Source organism: Neofelis nebulosa, chromosome 8, assembly GCF_028018385.1.
Source record: "Neofelis nebulosa isolate mNeoNeb1 chromosome 8, mNeoNeb1.pri, whole genome shotgun sequence".
NCBI lineage: Eukaryota > Metazoa > Chordata > Mammalia > Carnivora > Felidae > Neofelis > Neofelis nebulosa.
In genome coordinates this window covers 102,175,537-102,195,874 of record NC_080789.1, presented here as the reverse complement: position 1 = coordinate 102,195,874, position 20,338 = coordinate 102,175,537, and the positions used below count along the sequence as shown (strand labels likewise).

General features: G+C 48.3%; 1 protein-coding gene across 1 annotated transcript in view; it reads right to left on the bottom strand.

Annotated features, from left to right (window-relative positions):
• The window catches only part of ANO2 (anoctamin 2), a 341,667-nt gene that overhangs the window by 194,006 nt on the left and 127,323 nt on the right, over positions 1-20,338 (bottom strand). The window contains exon 10 of the mRNA XM_058743946.1: positions 17,348-17,412. Within this exon, the coding sequence (XP_058599929.1) occupies positions 17,348-17,412 (65 nt within the window). The remainder of the gene's footprint in view (positions 1-17,347; positions 17,413-20,338) is intronic.

Genomic DNA, 20,338 nt, shown 5'->3' with positions numbered 1-20,338 from the left:
TTTTGTCAGTTTTTGCTCCCTGTGTATTGTTAGGTACACACAACCATAAATAGGGCCGTTGCATCCTTCCAAGAAGTTGGCTCCTTTATTGATTACAAATATTATCCATATCTCTGATAATACTCCTTACACTGAAGTCTATTTTCTCTGATATTGACATAGACACTTTGGCTTCCTTTTGATTAGCGTTTATGTGGTATATCTCCTTTCATCCTTACACTTTAAACCTATCTGTGCCCTTATATTTAAAGTATGTTTCCAGTAGGCACCATATAATTATGTATTGTTTTTAATCCAACCTCACATGTATATTCTATCCCGTTTATACTTGATGTAATTACCAATATGCTTGGATAGAAGTACACCATCTTGCTATTTTATTTTGCACTTGTTCAGAGCCACAGAAGGGCTCACCTCGTTCTTTCAGGGATTACCTGCCCTTTGTCTAATGTCTGGCAACAGTTATTACTTGAATTTTAACTAGGTTTGTAGTTGTTTATGGCACAAAAGCTAGTCCTACAGTAGGTACTCCATCATGACCAGATGTGGAAGTAGGGAATCCGTGTTTAAAAAGTTTCTCAGGTGATTCTGGTGTGCTGCTAGAATTGGGAATCTCTGCTTTAATTCGAGGGTCACACTTTAAATGGGTCACACTTTAAAAGACACAGCAGAAATGTGAACTGCTGGATATAAGACAATAGGGACTGCTGGGGGGTGTGGGGAACCAGACAGCATAGGTTCAGACTAAGAATATTCACACATCTTTTGGACCAAATCTTTTTAAATGCCTCCTGGCTAAAAATCTTCCCTGGGGCCACCAACTTGCACCATCTGTGACTTTTTTTTTTAATTAATCAATTTATTTAAATTCAAGTTAGTTAACATACAGTGTAGTACTGGTTTCAGGAGTAGAACCCAGGGGTTCATCCCTTACATAAAACTCCCAGTGATCATCCCAACAGTGCCCTCCTTAATGCCCATCACACATTTAGCCCATCCCCCCATCCATCGCCTCTCCAGCAACCCTCAGTTTGTCCTCTGTATTTAAGAGTCTCTTATGGTTTGCCTCCCTCTCTGTTTTTATCTTATTTTTGCTTCCCTTCCTCTGTGTTCATGTGTTTTGTCTCTTAAATTCCATATATGAGTGAAATCATGTATTTCATGTGACTCTCCTTTAGTGTCAATGTACCTCTTAAAATGGGATGCCCAGAATGGAGCACCATCTTCCATGGAGGACTGACAGCTCAAGGTCAGTGACACCATAACTTTGAATCTTGACTCTGTTATCTTTCAGGGCAACTACTTCTTCCACATGTGTACCAATGGAAAATCTGGTAAGTATGCCTCCCATTCTCAAGGACCCAGAGCCTAGTGACTAGATGGCATAACACGACCCCTTGACTGACGCTGGCCAATCAATGCTACCTCTGTCCTTCATAATCTCTACCCCCAGGAGAACAGAGATCAGAAGCACAGGAAACACCAACAAGTACACCAGCTGTTAGAAAGTATCTTGGCAAAACTCCAGGGTGATGGTAAAGTTGCGATACGTGTGCAGATTTTGTATAAACGTTCCCATGAACACTCCCGCAGCTCACTTGCACAGGTAACAAGTAATGCTGGAAATGGAGAGGTTGGGGCCACTGTAGAGCAAAACTGTGGGGTCACTATTCCTGTCTGGCTTCCACTCAGCAGCCCCAGATCTGCTGTGAATTAGCTGCATGGCCTTGGGCTACTGAGCTGTCTTTCCTAAGCTTCCAATTATTCCTATGAGGTCTCCCTCTCCAAGAAACTTTGCCCCTTCTCCCATCCTGGCACCCTCTCTCCCACCAGAGACTCAATCTATGCCCCATTTCTACAAGGCTTGGCATTGCCCTGGCCCTGACACACTTCTGGGAAAAGTAGTTGGGGAAATTTTATCCCTCAGATAACGTTCTTCAGTCTGATCTTACCAGCTTCCTATTCAAAATCCTTCCACGTCACTTTGATTGAGAGTTTTCACGCTGGCTTTATGATCTGATGCCTGCCTATCTTTCCTGCCTTACATCCTCCCCACCCTCACATATACCTTTCATTCCTGTGAAACACAGCCTCCTGCAGACCCCTGAATGATTATGTTTTTTCACCACTGTTTGCCTTAATTCATGCCCACCCCCCTCCTCTCTACCCAACTTATGTCATTGCTCATAGCTCAGTCATGCATATTCCAGGCCTCCTCTGATTCAGGAACCCCCTTTTTGTACCTCCTAATTCTGCTGCACACATTCTGTCTGAGCAGTCATCACACATCTGTAGATATTAGCTGACTCATCTTTTCTCCAAGGTGACTATAAGCCCCTCAAAGGCCCGGATTTTTCATTACTACTGTACAGTTCCTGCCACAGTATATGTGCTTGAATCACTGAGTGCTTTGAATGATGAGGGCATCAATGATGAGCAAGTCACATCACGGGGGCGGCGGCCTACCTGCCTCATAGGAAGGGCCAAGCCTGCAAACCAAGCCCTTGTCACAGTATCCTGAGCTCAGACTCAGGCTCCTGGGACTATGTCAGAATGTCACACAACCCAGTGTGGACTCTGCAGCCCATGCACTCTCTTCTCCACCCTCTGTCTAAATCCTCTCCCTGAGCAGGCCCAGTTAAATGGAAGAAACCTCTGCTCCCTCTGCTCACAACTGCTTCACAAACAAGAAGGAGCCACACTCCCAGATGTGCTGCCCGAGAGGTGCTCTGGTGCCTGGAATTTAAGAAGTCAGGAAACCTCTGGAAAAACATCAGTTGGAAAATCCATCCACAGCCAGCCCTCTCCAGGCCTCTCTCCTGCCGAGTTTGCTCACTGCTTGAAGTCTACAACCCACTAGTTGTTTACGTTCCTAACCCTGAGTTAGGGGCATCTGCAATTTAATTTGAGCCATGGCTAGACAGGACTGTTCTCTGTTAGAGTTGCAAGAGCATAAGCAACCTTCTAGGCTGAACCCTGTGTGGCATTCTCTGGCACCACCCCTACCCTGAGTCTATAAATACCTTCTATCACTTTCCAAAATCATCTCTGGCAAGCCAAGATGGGGGTCAGTCACCCCCAAACCTGGAAGATGTCACTAGGGGTGAACAGATACAGAGTAGCTGCAACAGACTGGTAAGGAAAGGAGATGGAAGAGGAAAGAACAAAGTGTGATGGCTATTGGAGGAGGGAGAAGGGAAAGTGCAGGGGAACCAGAGAGGTTAGAGGGAGATGCACGCAGCCGTGAAGCCTGAAGATCACTAACTCAGGCCCTGGGAAGGGTTGCAAAGGACACCAGAGAGCCATGATGGGCTCTAAAATACCTTGCCAGGAGTCCGGCTCCAAATGAATAGTAAACAGAGTTGGCCAGGCACACCCACCCCTCCTTGCCACCCACGAAAGTATCTTCACCTACGGAGAAACATGCCAACTCCCCTCTGCCCATGTCCAAGACTCTGAGGACTAAAGGCCAACACTGAGGGAAGGGACAACAGACAGCAAAGAGAGTCCTGGTCAGGGGACCAGACTATTCCCAGCTCATTCACTAGGGAAGTCTACTTTGCATCTCATCTATCCCTACTGCTCAGTGGTCCCACCAGGTGGCTCACTGGAAATTATTGTCACCTTTCAAAGACACACTACTGCTCTGCCTCTCTGCCCCATGTCACATTCATCACCCACCGTCTACCTATAGAAAGCACACCATTGGTTTATGTTATTGGATGTGCACGCAGGCAGATAAGAGCCCCTGTTACAATGGAGAGCAAAGCCCTGAAGGGCAGCATCCCATGGCAACAAGGCAGAGGGCCGTCCAGTCTGCTTACACACTCACGCACATGCACACATGCACGCACATAATTCCCATTCACCAACACCACTGGAACAACTCAAAGCCATTTGGAGCAGCAGCCCCCAAGCCGGGCCTCTGAGCCTTCCCAAAGTCAGTCAGCCCTCATGCCAGGTGTCCTGCCATGCAGCTGCCATCGACCCTCCAGGCCATCAGCCCCTGAGATGCCACGCAGACTTTTCCACTCATCCAAAGCTTCTTAAGTGCTTCTGATACACACCATGTGTCCCAACAGGAAAACACACACTCAACTCCACAAAATGCTCCAGATGTGATCAAAGCTGGAGAGGCAAAAGAAAACAGAGATGGGGGTGTTCAGGAAAGGGAAGAGGAAGAGAGAAATCCAGGGGTTATGGCAGCAGGGGTACCCTGGGTGGTGGTGAGTCCAATGGATTGAGTCTAGAACTAGGGGTCCAGACTCCCAGGCTCCAATCCTTCCTTGCCACAATCAACTTGCCTCATTGTGAGACCTGGGGTCCTGCCCAGACCAGCTTCAGGCTTAGGATTCTATCTAGAGAGCCTAGAAAGTTGGCCCTGGAAGGGATGTTACAGATCACCCATCCCAACCCCCCTATTGTTAGGTGAGGAAGGCAGCAGGTAAGTCAACCTGCCTGGAACATCTTCCACCACCTCTAACTCCACACACCCTTTTACCTCCCAGCTCACCACTGTCTGTATTAAATATCAGCAGGTTACGGCAGCAAAGATTAATGATTCCTTATCATTAAAGGAATGATGTCCCTCTGCCCCATTAAATCTGTTAGAGGATTTTGGTTCCCTTTTTATAAAGTGAGGCTTTCAAGGACCTCCCCACAAATCTAAAATTCCTAAGTCTCCATGATCTTTGGCAATACCCCCTTTAACGAACCAGATCTGTTTTATTCTAAAAGGTCCTAGAGTCCCCTCACCATACCATCTAAACATCTGACCACATCCGTTCACTATCCCCCACCATCGTCTGGAAGCTCCTTTTAGGAAGCAGCCCCTGTATCTCACCAACAGCCTTCCTCTCTCAAAGTGGTACAAAATGGTTAAGATAATGGGCTCTGGAGTTGTACTATCTGAGATCTGGAGCAAGTGACTTATCTACTCTGTGTTGCAGTGTCCTCTTCCTGACAATGAGGTTGGTGACTATGCCAACCTCACAGGGTTACTGTGAAGATCCAAGCAGAGCACGCATACAGAGGGCATGGTGACACACGTGCACAGTGAGTATAGGGGTCAATGCTATTAGTACTGGTCATCATCATGCCTACTGAGACATCTGCCACTGGGGAACAGGGGCATTACAACCTAGTGAAATCTGTGGGTTAGTTAGGATGTAGAAGGGAGAAAACAGAAAAGAGACTCTAAGCTTAGTGTCATACCACCCAGAACATCTGTCATGTCCTCTGGGAAGGACAGAAGACATCTCAGGAGCAGAAACCGCTCTTCTCCCCAGACCCTCCCAACCCTGCCCCTCCATCTTGTCTGGCACAAAATGTGCAATCTCTTTCTAGTGCCCCACAAGGAAGAACTTCAGGTCCTTTAAAAGTAAAAGCCAGCCAGATCATGTTAATGTCGTCCACACAAGTGCACCCACATAAGCCAAACTCTTCAAGGACGTACTCTTTTCCTTAGGATAAAGCCCCAAATCCTCAACGAGCCTACAGGATCCTCCAGGACCTGAGTCCTGCTTCACCCCAGCCTGGTCCCCTATCACTCCCCTCGCTGCAGACCTAATGCACTCTCTTCCAACAGTGGGGCAGTATACACAGTGGTGAAGAGAACCAGCTCTGAAGCCAGACTCAGGAGTTCAAATCTTACCTCTTACTTACTAGCTGTGTGACCCTGAGTGACTTCACAATGTCTTTGTGTTTTAACTTCTCATCTGCGAAAGGACTATAGTGATGTCTATCTCAAAGGGCTGTTGTAGGTTAGCAAATGCAAAGAGCTTAAGCAGTGCCTAACACACAGGAAGGACCATGTAATATCAGCTATTGCCATTACTCTGCTTACCTTTGCCTGGCTTATCTTTGCTTTCACTCATGTATCAGAACTTAGTTCGGGGCACCTGGGTGGCTCAGTTGGTTAAGCATTTGACTTTGGCTCAGGTCATGAGCTCACAGTTCATGAGTTCGAGCCCTGTATCTGGCTCTGTGCTGACAGCTGAGAGCCTGGAGCTTGCTTTGGATTCTGTGTGTGTGTGTCTCTGCCCCATCCTTGCTCATGCTCTGTCTGTCTCTCTCTTTCAAAAACAAATAAACATTAAAAAATTTTTTTAAAAACTTAGTTCAAAGTCACTTCCTTAGTGAGTCCTTCTCCACCTAGGCTAGATTACCCTATATCTTTATTCCCATCACATTCCATGATCCTCCACTGTAAACCATGCCACATTTAAAATTAACTATATATTATCTGTGTTCCCTACTAGATCACAAGCCCCAGGAGACCAGACTAGTGTGGACCACAGGTTTAGATATTCCCGGGACAGTCCTGGTTTACACTTACTGTCTCAGTGTGGTAGGTCAAATTGGTTTTCAGCCAATATTAACTTCCCAGCAACATAGATTTGTGCTTGGCTATGTGAGTTCTTTGGCCAATGGAACAGTAGCAAATGTGATGTTGGTGATACCTTAAGAGGTGCTATGTGTTTCCATTCCTTTGCTTGTGCTCTTGTGATTCACCATGAGAAGAACATGCCCCAGGTAGCTTCTGATCTAAGGAGAATGTACACAACTATGAAGACCTGAACAGTCTGAGGTCTGGAGCCAAGCCCAGACAACCCGCAGCCTGAAGCAGAGCTTTTCCATTCAACCAACAGATATACGAGCAAGACAAATAAGTGACCGCTGTGAGCAAGACAAATAAGTGACCGCTGTCGTAAGCTACTGACCTTGGGGTACTTTGTTATGCAGCATTACCATGACAATAGTTGACTAGTACACTCAGCATAATTATTAATAGTGCTCACCTTTACTCTTAAAAGTGTTCCAGGTAGATGATAAATAATGTAATCACCCAAAGTCAGCCCATAGCTATCTACCTTTTTGTCATTTTTAACTCCAGTGCCTAAAACAGTGCCTGGCTCAGGGAAGGCGCTCAATGAACCCACTGGATAAAACTGAACTGAATTACAGGATTTCTTAAATCTCTTCCCCAAAAACATGGAGTCTTCTTCCCAACTGCATAGTTAGATGTTAAACACTCAGAGAAGGGCTAATATATTCAAAAGGAGATACGATCTCACAGGATTTGACTGGATGGTGTTAAGCCTTCAGAGAAGGGCTAGTATTCCAAAGAGAGATACGATCTCACAGGATTTGACAAAGAGGGGAAACAGATCATGGAGTAAGCATGGAGGATGAATGAAGTGAAGGGGAATGAAGCTCCACAGGTAAGAGGAATCTCTATCAGGTGCATCAGGTGGGGCTTCCAGGAGGCTGAGTGTCCATGAGTGGGGCAAAGAGACACCCTTAGGATGGTTCTTCTCTCCACTGAGCAGCTTGCCTTCCTGACCAAAGGTTGAGGATTGGGCAGAATATCAACCGAAGGCAATACTGCCATTTTGTTATTGATAAGAGCTGGAAATCAGCCACTGTCTTTACCCTCATCTGGACAAAAATGCCCACATAAAAAGTTGAAAATCCTAGTCCTTTAATCCTCTCTGTCACTCTTGTGTTCAGTTGAGTATGGATTCTACGAGAGAAACTGACGAGGTGGAGCCAACAACCCTGAGGCCTAAGCCCTCAAGATGAGTTTTCCTGAGTCCCTTCAATGGGCTGGGTGACCCAAGCTAGGTGCCACATCTTTCAAAGTTTGCATCAACCATTCTGCCAGAGGCAGACAGCAATCCTTGGCGGTCAGCCAACCACTCATATCTTTGAATACCTTAGATAATCTCAAAGGTACTGGAGGACAGCAACCTCCCAGGCAGGGATCTTGAAGCTTTTTGTTTTGCTTTATTTTGTTTCTTGCTTATGTCTGTGACTTCCAGACCCACAAAATGCTGTGGTTTTCCGTTTCTAAAACAGAGGCATGTCCCTCTGCGAAAAGCCTGGGCGTGCCGGGCTAATTAAATTTAGCTATCTTGTGGTTGTTGTTGTAACGTGTGTTCCGCCAATGTTATTCAATGTGTTAAGACGTTTTCTGTTTATGTTGGTTACATACCCATGTGGTGTGGGTGGAGAACATCACTCAAGGGAATATCATTAGCAGGAACAGGGAGCTCAAGGGTTCCAGAGACACGTGGTGAGACAGTGGCTCACGGGATCAAACAGTTGGGCCGTGTCCATGGTAACTTATCCACATGCTAGTCCCTTCCCTCTTGCTAGGGCAAGAGCAGTCCCTCAGATCTACCTGAGGTCCCCGACTTCCGCAGACAGGCTTGCACCTGCCACGGCCAGCCTAGAGGTTTTGCAGAAGAGAAGAGATCCCCCTCTCTCCATCAGGGACAGAGACTGCACCCGGTCCAAAGGGGCTGGGTGACTTGCCCAAAGTTTCCCAAGAGAGTGGGTGAGAAACTGCCTGCTACCACTTCACAGCTAGGAGTGCACGAGTCCTGAAACCCTCGTGAGCCCTGTTTTGCCACCTGCCTACATTCCAGAGAAGCCATCTGACAGCATCCCCTTTGGTTTTCCACTGTCGTGACTCCTTTGTCTAGGCTCTCTTGCCGCACTCTCTCAAACGTCTCCTCCAACCACTGCCCGTAGCACTGTGCTTTCTTCTCAGCGCTTCCTCAGCCTTGGCCATTCTTGGGTCTCTCCTGACCACAAATGCCTTTATCAGAGTCCTGTAAAGCTCCCGACCATATTTCTTCTCTCCTTCATACCTCTGCTTTCTACTCTAAACTCACCTGCTCCGTAAGTTACATGTTTCCCTCACAAACCACACTAAATCCAGGCACTACCCCTTCTAAACCTTCTACCACCTGCTCCTTGCACATCAACATATATCTGGTGTGTCAGCTACCTGCTGGGCACTACTTACAGCTCTGTGACCTCTATCAGTAGCGTTCCATTATGAGCACCTTGTGTCCCAACATAACACTTCAAGCTTCCTGCTCCCCCATTTCTTTTAGTTGTGATGCCACACCCAGGGCAAAGTTCTTCATCCAGTAGACCCATGATGCAAAGACCGTGTTGTTAACAGAGTCTATTTTGAGAATAATCTTTGATCATCTGGGTTTCTTGCGACCTGACGACATCACACTTACTCTGGTCCCATCTCTGAGGCCCCCTGAGCTTCAGAAACACCATTTCACTCTCACTGGGGAACAAAAAGAAGACATTCCCATGACAAAGGGAGACCTTCCACAAAATCCCACACCTAACAGGAGCCAGGAGCCAGACTCTGGGACAGACTGTGGAAGAGTCTCACCTGGTACACAGTGCGAACCTGCTGGGGTGTCTGGTTGCGAAACCTGCAAATAAGACACAGCAGCACATTGGAGTTGGGCAGGAGCTACTCGATTGACAAGACCAAGAAGTGACAACTAACAACCTGACAACATGGAAGAAGTCAGAACAAAAAGACTGCAAAAAGACTGCAAAAAAAGACTGCTTTTGATTGAGAAATCAAAAGCATGGCGTTCTGGGGTTGCTTAACAGAGGCACAAATGATTCTCTCCAGCTCAACAAGCCAAGAGTGGCCCATCACCCCTGCCATGCCCAGGGGACTGTTCATAACCGTGTCACCACTGTAAAGCAGAGGTTGACTATAGCCAGTGAGCTCCACTCACCAGGAGCCCACACTAGTTTTCCCTCAAAGATTAATACCAGAAGCTGGAAACCCAGCTTGCCTGACGTCCAGTTGGATGGAGCCGTGTGTCACCTTCAGCCACATGCTACAAGGAAAAAAATATAGTTTCTGTAATCAGACAGGTCTGGGTGTGAATCCCAGATGGGCTGCCAGCTCTGTGCCTTGGGGAAGGTCCTTATCTTACTGAGCTCAGTATTCCCATCTATAAAATGGAGGTAAGAATACTCATGTTGCAGGGTCACTGGGAGGCACAGAGCTCACACACACAAAGTGCACAGTTGCAATGCACTGATTTATAATGAGAAAACATAGTCCTATGATTATGCAATATTTGTCAAAACTCTTGAGCTGAAGGGCTATGTAAAGTTCTGCTAGCTTAGGGAATACTATCGTTTTCCTCTAGGGAGCAGATAAATAATAGCTTCGCTTAACCAAACCTATGTCCATCACCGCAGTATTTGTGCAATACTTTATCACAGTCCTCAAACTAATATCACTGGCCAGGTAGGACAGGTGTTATGGTCCCTATTTCATAGCTGAGGAAACTGAGGTTTGGGAGACAGCTTGTCCAGACATTACATCAACTGGAAACAAAGCTGAAGCTAAAATTGAGTTCTTTTCATTCTTAACCCACTGCTCCTCACCTAAGAGAATGTCCCTAAGCAAGTGCCTCAGGACTTAAACACACGCACACTCTATCCATCTTTTAACTTAGTAAGTGGCGGCCTTACTCCTTCTCCATTTCCTTCCTGGATAGGGAGCTCTTATTTGTTTAAGTCTGTCTTCATATGAGTCCTCTCCAAATCTTTGATCACATTACTTTCCCTTCCCTGAAATATTTCCAGCCCGGCTGAGTTTTTTCTTTAGACACAATGACCTCAGTTAGACACATGTGAGGCTTTGCCATGATTTGGTAAGTTATGTGATCCTAAAATGTTTCCTGAGGATTTCCAGGGTCTGTGGGTACTGTGACATATCACATGGATATGTCTAGAAAGAGTTACGGTCACCTCCCAACAATCTTTGCCTGAGGCATGGCTGATACCCCTAAGCCCATCATTGCAGATGACTAGTTTGGGGGTCAATTTCCCCTCATGATCTTTTCCATATGCTAGTTTTCACAGCCTCACAGTTACTTTTTGTAAATTTCTCCATCAGTTTGTCCCTTCATTTCCCAGAAAAGCCTAGTGGTCATCTACAAGCTTAGAGATTTGACTTTGAACTTAAGCTCCCTCAGAACGGGGCCATGCTTAACTCATCTCCATACATCTAGCACCAATGTCTGACATATGGTCAGTGCAAAATATGTGTTGGTTCAACTACACTAGCTAACGTGTGCAGAAGGACCCTGCTCTGAGTACCCCAAGGCCAGTGAGTCCCGAAGAGAAGCATCATGATGATGAGGCTGTTGAAGAGCCCGTGTCACACAAGGACATGCAGAAAGGCCCAGGAGCATTTTATGTAGAAGAAAAAAAAAGTCCAGGGAGCTGAACTAGAATCCGAAGGAGGGAAATAGGCAAAGTTCCTGCTCCGGCTCCATGATCTCCTAGTGACTAGAAATGTCCAGCAGAGAAAACAAGTGACCCCTGAGGCAAGATGCTTTCTACTACAAGAGAAATCAAGCAGAGGCTGGGCATTTGCTGGAATATGCTGTGAGAGCAAGTCTCCATCCTTTCATTCCAGGCCTAGGCACTGGGGTGGCGGCCCCTAAGTGCATTCCTCCTCTGCCGGTATGGTTTGGTCCCGGAGGTTCTGGGTAGCTAAGAGTCTACTGCTCACAAGGGCCCAAGGGGAAAATGGAAAATATAGCTTGCCATGTATTTTTAGAATAACAGCAGCCTCTCTTCTTCCCTGGGAAATTGGACATAAGAGAGTCAAGGAGGCAATAAGCCATGAGCCAGACAACCTGTTCTTTCCCCGGTTCTGCCCATGGAATTCTGGGTGGCCATGGGGAGTGTGTGTGCGTGCGTGCGTGTGTGTGTGTGTGTGTGTGTGTGTGTGTGACCTCCTGGTACTTGGGATCCACCATCTGTACCATATGGCTGATACTGTAGGCAGAAAGATTAAAAGTTTGATCTGAAACAGGAGCCACCATCCATGGAAGGCTGTTCTGAGGTTTGGGAGGCCACCCTCGTAAGACCAAGCTGGCCTCCAGGCACAGCCTTGGACTGGAGTGGAGAGCACTGAATTCCAACTCCTTGTCCACAGGTTGACCACAGACCTACTGCTCTCCCTCTGGGCGGGGGGGGGGGGGGGGGGGGGGGGGGGGTTTTGCACCTGAAGGACAGTGGCTCTCAGTGGGGGAAGCAAGAACCCTGTCCCAGCTACATTTAATAAACAGCCTGGCTTACTTCCTGACCTGTACAATGGGCCAGAATATAACAGCACAGAACATTACAATCCTTGTTTCTGCCTTGCCCCAACCAGCTACTGCCTGCTGCTCTGTGTCTACTCTGCTCCCGCAACCCGGGAGGTAAAGGAAAAATATTCTTCAGGCCCACAAGATACTACTTCTTTCCAGTCTGCAAAAGGTTGCCCTGCCAAATCCAATACTTCAAATGCTGGGACCCATGCAAATACCAAGGTTCTAGCCTTGCACTTCGTCTCTCCTTGGTCTCCCCTCCCTTGGATCTAGCCTCATCTCCTTCCAATTCTCTGCTAATTCACAGGGCGGAGCCAGGGACACAGGCCGGACGGGCACAGAGTCTATACAGGTGAGACCTGTAAGTCAACTTTTTGATCTAACGGCTCTCACTCAACAGCCATGAGGGATCTAGCTTTGAGTCAGTGGGATTTCCAGCCATCAGTATCAGGCTAAACAGTAAATCCATACAAAGGGCAGCCCAGGCTGGCCATGAATACACATTCATGTCCTTTAACCTCAGTCCTTCAGAAAGTAACATTTCTAATTCAAGTGTCACCTCTTCCAGGAAGCCTTCCCTTATTCTGCTAGTAGCAATTACTCTTCATCTACTGTCCTGCAGTATTATGTTTGTACTTAAGTTATAATCCTTTTAAGCCCTCACTTCATCCTGCCTTGCACACATCTACCTCCCTACATAATTGCTAGATCTTTAGGGCACAAACCCCACCTTATTCATCTTGCACCTCCCCATGCCTCCTAGCACAGAGACTTGCTCACTGTAAGCATCAGTAAATGCTTACTGCGTTGGACTGAACTGCCTTTATAAATCCCAGAGAAGGATCAAGGAGGAGGCAGCAGTGCTCAGGAAATAATTAATCACGGGTTGATCAACATTTTTTCCTCTCCAGTCCCTCCCCCAAACCAGCTGCGGCCGGTCCTTCCTGAGCCTGGCCTGCTGAGAAGCCTCCTAAGAAAGAATGTGGCTTCCTCTGTCTTCCTTCTGGAGGGATTTGGATGGGTCACATTTCAGGGGGGTAGAAGTAGGGCCCCAAGACCGAGAGGGACAGATCAAATCACACAGCCGTCTAGTGGCTGTCCTGGAGAACTCGGGCAAGGACAAGGACCTCCGCCTTGCAGAGGAGGAGGGAAAGGCAATTCCTGTGATGCCAGGGCTCCAGAGAGGCTCCCCATGGGCAGGGCTGGAGAGGGCTGGATTCTAAGATGGCAGAGATGTGCAGCAAGGTGGGGGCACAGGGCCTCTCGTGCTATTCACAGATGAGCCCCGAAGGCTGCGGAGATGGTGTGACCCCATAGAAATCACTCTCAAGTCATTGTGGAAGTGTTCGTGTCTCAAGACTTTAGTCCAGGACGTTTCGAAGAGAACTCCAGAGCTGCCACATGGACGGGTTCCATGCCCAAGGCCTGATTTCTAGGAAGCCTCACTCATGAAGTGGGCATTAAGTAATGAGTAAGAGTCTGGGTGCCTGGGTGGCTCAGTCGGTTAGGCGTCCAACTTCGGCTCAGGTCATGATCTCACGGTTCGTGAGTTCAAATCCCACATCGGACTCTGTGCTGACAGCTCAGGGCCTGGAGCCTGCTTCTGATTCTGTGTCTCCCTCCCCTCAGCAGCTCCCCTGCTCACACTCCGTCTCTCTCTCAAAATAAATAAAGATTTTAAAAAATTTTTAAGTAATGAGTAAGAGTCAATCACTCCTCTCCAGACTGTAATCCTGATTCGGTGTGGCAAACCCGAGGCCATCCATACATTATCCTCTTGATGAATTCCCCAAAGTCAATGGACTGCAGTCATGCTAAGCCTGGGAGACTTCTGGACCCCTCTCTTCCTCACAAAGTCATGGGCAAGCAGCGGCATGGGCTTAAAATAAAATTTTTGTATACCAACTTCAACATAGTTAGAAGCTAAGTCAAACTCAGCTTAAAGCCTACTGCTTTGTCTGATCCATACCAAAACCTTCCAGCTAAGAAAATCAGCCTGTGAGCAGACATTAATTTTAGTGAAAAGACAGGTCATGGCCCTAATAGTGGATCATACCTGCACAAATTCAAAAGGCCCCAGGCCTCCAGGTTCCCCGGAAAATAAAGGCTGTTTCCCTCCTGGGATGTTGGGGAGTTAACCTAGAGCAGTATAGACAAAAAAAAATCTACTTTTCTGGCTGTGAGGACCCTCTTAGGGCTCCTAAGGGACCAGAAGAGTCATTTCCTTCCAGCTAAGGCATCATTTCATCCATTGTCTTGGTCACAAGCTGTGTTTCTACCAGGGCACAAGTAGTGCTGGCTGCAAGTTCTTAGAGAGAGCTACTGAGAGTGGTATCCCTGCTGGATACCTCCCTGGGGAACCTTCCAGGCAATGCTCTCTCTCTCTCTCACACACACACATACACACATACAGCTCAGGCCTGCAGGCCCCACCCAAGCTTTCCAGAGCAAAGACAGGATCCAGGGGTGGAGAGCCCTGTTGGGCTGGGAGAGACCCATTAGCAGTCTCACAGTGCAGCCTGCTGGGCATGAATGAAGGTGCAGCAGGAGGCAGGGGTGAGGGGTGCAGGGAAAGGTAACTTGCCTCCCCTCTGTCCACTTCGAACACCTGGGAAAGGGGCCTCAAACCCCAAATTTTCAGTTTAGGCTTGAAGGCCTTTGAAAGGGGAAAGATAGTACTGGGGCTTTCAAATGCACACAAATCTCCCACCCCCACCGAGTTGTCAGCTGGTCAATGCTTTAGAACATTCCAAATAGTTGGCACGAAGGAGGAGCACTGGGGATCCACAGGAGGAACAGAAGATCAGTACTGAAAAGAAGGAGCTGAGTGTCCAAGGAAACAGGTGGGAAATGCCCCCCGTAAGCCTCTGTATGAATTGTCATTTCCAACTTATAGAGGACTTCCTGCTTCCACCAGCCTTTCAACACAAGCACATGGAGACAATTTCTACATGAGGCCCAAAGAGGGTGTGGTCCACGTTAGTAAGCAGCAATGGAACAACACTGACACAGTGTGGGGGCCAGCCAGGGGCTGGACTATGCACAGGCCAGGTGGTTCCTGACAGGCGGTGGCAGGAAAGATGGAGAAGTTGCTGAAGAGAGATGGCCCTGAAGAAGCACCCACAGGACCTGGTGTCAGAGCAGGGAGTGGCAGGTGAGAAAGAGGGCCGCCGATAAAGAGGAAAAAGGAGGTGGTTTTGAATCGGGCAAGGTGAGCTGGGCCATTTGCAAGGCAATGTAACAGTAGTCCAGGGTGGTGCCTGCTGGGTGTGGATAGCTGTTTCCCACACCTTGCACCCTCTTTTCTCTCCATGACCCCTCTCACACCCTGGTCTCGCTTACCTGTCTCTGCTTCCCCGCCTATTACTCTGTTCGCCCCTAATGCCCCTGGCCCTTCCCTCTCTCCCACTACTGTCAATTTCTCCTTCCAGCAGCTCCTTGAAATTGGAGAGTTTCTTATACCACTGGGTGGACAGCAGCCCCCCCCCACAACCCCCATACACCACCCAGTGACCCCCTTCCCTTCCCCCACAGCCAGCCTCAGAGGGATGCCTGAGGCTCCAGCCTTCCTCCCTCCCAGCCAAACCAGCCAAGCCGCTGGCCTCACCCAGGAGCTGTGGGAGCTCCCTGAGCCATCTGATGTATGAGGAGCAGTGGACAGCCTCCAGCTCCACAGCACACCATGCCCCGTCTAGACAGATCTGAGCTCTGTGTCCTCAGGAACCACCAGGCCCCAGAGCAAGGCTTTGCTCCAAAGGTAATTCTTCCCCTGCAGGTGAGGCCGCTTTGGTGGCCAAAACTGAGTGCACATTGGAGCCTTTTTCCACTTAGCTGGCAGCCAGTCACCTGAAGTCTCTGGGGGAAAAGACAAGGCTCTCTGGTAGGGAAAATTCTTATTTTTTCATCATATTTTGTAAAAACGAGTATGTAGCTGGAGAAAACAGGCGACAGAGTGGGTGGCCACTTGGGATGCAAGGAGGAAGATCAAAGCCCACCAAGCATGGAGGAAACAGCCTTGGTGTGGCCCAGAGAACAATCTAGGTGGCCAGTGCTTCAGACAAGGCAGCCAGGGAATGGGAGGTGTGGGGTGAGGAAGCCTCAGTCACAGGCACCCCATGGCCCTGCTCTGCGACCCCAGCGCTTCAGTTAACAGTCTTCAGCTGGAACAAACACCTGCTGTCAAGAGACATCCAAGCAAGCTCCCAGTTCCCTGGGCGGGCCGTCACATCTCTGTGTGGGAGGTGAACCTACCCAAGCTGCGGCCCCCAGGCTGCTTTCTTCTTCCAAGAAGAAGCTGGAATCCCTCCCTCTGGACACAATCCTTCTGGCTGCTGCCCCCCTCACAATCTCAGCCCAGGGCAATTAGCCAGGAACACTCTCTGTGTTTACTGGCTGATTAATTAGCTCATTAGAAGAGCCACAAGTGACCGTGTGGCAGTGAGTCCATTATGGCAGTCATGAGGCCAAAAGTTCCCATCTTTTCCAAATGGGCCTGTGCTACCAAATCTCCTCACAGATCCCTCAGTTCAGCCTCCCAATTTATTATTCTTTTTTTTTTTTTTTCCAGTTTACGATAACCAGGATCCCGATGACCATGGAGGGAACGTGGCTTGCCCAAAGAAGCCACAGCCCACGATGGCAGGCCCGGCCTCCACTCTCAGCTCAGTGCTTTCCCGCTTCACAGTGCTGCCTCCCAACATTCCAGCTGGGAATGAAGCTGGGCTCAGACAGCCCACTGAGACTCCAGAGTCCTCAACCCACTTGAGGCTAGTCAGACCCACAGCATTCTAGTACGTTCTCTCAAAGGACTTTCACCAATGTTCTGCAGAAGCTAGGGAAACTCTCAAGGTACCAAGACATCATTTGAGGGGCAGCATTGAAGGGAGGGATTCCAGTCTCTTCTCCCTTCTAATGTGAAGAAGCCATAAAGAGCTGACATTCCCTGTCAGAAGAGCCAGTTTATTCCTCACGTGATTAGTCAGGTCTTCCCTTCTCTTGGTCAACACCATGGCCACTTGGGCATAACCCAAGATCTGCTTCACCCTATCCTCCAGGATGAATCTGAAGGACAATAGTAAGAGTGATAGCTGCATACACACACACACACACACACACACACACACACACACACACACACAGGCAGGGAAAGAGAGACTATATGCTGAGAGACAGAAGTCATGGTATATCAATGTACATTAACTGCTGCCCCACACAGACCCCATTCCCCTCCCTGCCCTGAGCTGCTTCCTCATGCATCAGACATAGAGCAGGACAATCATAGCCTAGAAAAACAGATCCCTCTCCTTGGCCAACAGACTGCCAGGGGTTAAGAGGGTTGACAGGTGCCTCTCAGAATCTGCATCTCTAGGGTCCTTCCAAGAGTGCCCCCCAGATCTTACCTGATGAGGTCAATAGGTTGAAATTTATAAAACACTCCGTAGCGTGCCCATTCTTGATACAGCAGCTAAACAAGAAAAACAGGGAAACAGATGAGAGGTGCAGGGGGACAACTGTTCACCTGTTTGTCCACCCTAGCAAGTCAAAATTTTAGCGCCCCAAACCACCCTAGCAAATCAAAATTGAATCCCCAAAGTTCAGCTTCTAGGAAAATTCTCACGAGATCCACCAGAAAGATATCCAAAGGCAGGAGGCTACAGAGGCTGACTTCCTCTTTGGCTATAGGAGGCTATAGAGGTGACCTTTATCACACTCTGGGGCAGTGCTTGACAATCATAACCCCACCTTCTTTATTCCCTTGCCTTGCTTCATCCAGGAAAATGAGTCCTGGCTTGCTTTCATTTACTCATTTAATGTATTTATTGAACATCTACTATGTGCCAGATGCTGGATATAGCTATAAACCAAACAAAATCACTGTTGTCATGGAGCTTACACCCTGATGTGTGGGAACAAACAGAAACACACCAACATGTAAGATTTATAAATGCTTGGGGCACCTGGGTGGCTCAGTTGGTTAAGCATCTGACTCTTGGTTTCAGCTTGGGTCATGATCTCATGATGTGTGAGTTCGAGCCCTGTGTCGGCTCTGTGCTCACAGCACAGAGCCTGCTTGGGATTCTCTCTCTCCCTCTCTCTCTCTCTCTGCCTCTCCTCACCTCCCCTGCTTGCACACATGCTCACTCTCTCACTCTCTCTCTCTCTCAAAATAAATAAGTAAACTTAAAAAAAAATAGATTTATAAATGGCTTTAGGAAAAGCAAATTGAGGCAAAGGAATAGAATACAAAGGGCAGCGGAGTAGAGTAGGATGCTATTTTAGATAGATGGCAAGGGAAGGCCTCTCTGAAGTGACCTCTGAGCTGAGGAAGTGAGGGAATATGCCAGGCAGAAAAGTGCTCTCCTGTGCAAAGGCCCTGAGGACAGTGCATGCGTTATATCCTAGGGAAAACAGGGAAGCCTGTTTGCACTTCCAGGGCAGTGTGACTGTGAGGCAAAAAATGAGAGATAATGTCAGAAAGTACTGAGGTGGCAGATCACTCATGGGCTTGTAGGCCATGCCCAAACCTTTGGACTTTGAAGGAAGCCAGGAGGGGAGATTTGCCGGAGTAGGGAGAAACAGCCTGCCTTGACTACAGACCTCCCACTCCGGCTGCTGTGTGGAGAAGAGACTAAGAGCTGGCATAGGAGTAGGGGGTCTACCACAGCGGTCCAGAAGAGATCATGGTGGCCTTTGCCACAGAGGCAGTGGGGGAAGTAATGAGAAGTGGTTGATTCCACTTTATATTTTAAATGTAGAGTAAGATTTACTGTTAGATTGGATGTGGAATGAGAGATGGAGAACCTAGCCTGAGCTGCTGAGTGAATGGTGACTCCATGCGCTATGGTGGGGAGACTGTGGGAAGAACCGGTCAGCAAGGCAGAACCAGTTCCGTTTGGGACGTGCTAATCCAAGATGCCCTTCTGGCATCCACATGGGGCTACTGAGTAAGCAGCTGGACGTAACCTTCTGGAGTTCAAAGGAGAGTCCATCTCCTTTACAAAGAAGATGTACATTTGGGAGGTGTCAGGCCAGAGATGACTTATAAGGTCATTAAACTAAGGATCTAACCACCAAGGAAGAGGAAGTAGGTAAGGAAGAAGCGTGACATCAGGGCCCCAGTGCAGCAATGGTCAGAGAGCAAGGAGATGATGAACAGCACAGAAGATGGCAGAGCAGCCGGGAATGTGCTAGACGTGTGTGGTGTCCTGGAAACCAAGGGACAACTGGTTTCAAAACGAAGAAAATGACCAGCTGTGCCAAACACTGCTGATGGGTCAGGTCAGATAAGAATGGAGCAGTGACCTCCGGACTCGGTGACTGTAAGGTCACGCATGACCTTGACAAGAGGGGTTTCTGTGGAGCTGTGGGGGCAACACCTGAGTGTACCACATTCTAGAAGTTAACAAAACCTAGGTGTCAATCCCAGCAGCAAACCGCATTTTGGTTTCAAACACTTCACCGGTGAGCTTCACAGCTCATCCGCCTGGAAATGAAGTGATCTGGTAATGAACCGTTATTAGACGTCATCTACATACCCAAGCCGAATAGATATTAGCGTGTAACTGAATTATACGTCTAGCATTGACAAATCAAGCTAGACGTCAAGCTTTGACAATACACTGGCCATCCTGTTAATGTTCTTTATTCTCCTTACACATCACACGTCCTTACACATGACACAGAATTCATAACGAATTCTGTCAAGGAGACCCTGCTCTAACTAGGTATTTTAGATATCCAGTTGTACATTAGGAAGCCATCCTTTTCACCTGAGAACCTTTAAAGACATGCTTTTTAAGTAAACTGACATAAGAACTGGCGTTCCTCCTTAATGGGTAAAGACTTCTATCATCATCATACCTCCCAACCACTACAGAACAGAACCCAAAACCACATGGACCCTGACAGAGCAGCCTTAGTCACCGCCACTTGCAGAGGAGGAAACCCACACACGAAAAGCGACGCAGCGCCATGACCAGTAGAGCAGGATGTGAATCCGTGAGTTTGGATGCCGCTCACTCCGGGCAGGTGGCGTCTAACCTAATCTCACTGTTCCTATTACACCACCTCCTCCCCTTTGTCCGGGGAGCTACTACTGCCCTGGGTCTTTATTCCCTCTCATAGTGCAATCCCTGCACTCACCAGCACCTGGCTGTCATCATCTGTGGCCCAAAGGGAGGCCAACGTGCGTCAGAAGGTAAGAGCAAGGACTCCCCTGAGGGCTGTGGGTCGTCACTGCCTGCGTCCCGGTTCTGACCTCCAGAGCAGATTCCTCTCCGAGTCACATATCAAGCCAAAGCCCGAGCCTGAGAACATCCATCTGCTACTGCCCTGGAGGGAAAAACTAAACACACTCCAAGAACCAGTATGGCACAGTTGGCTTGGGCCCA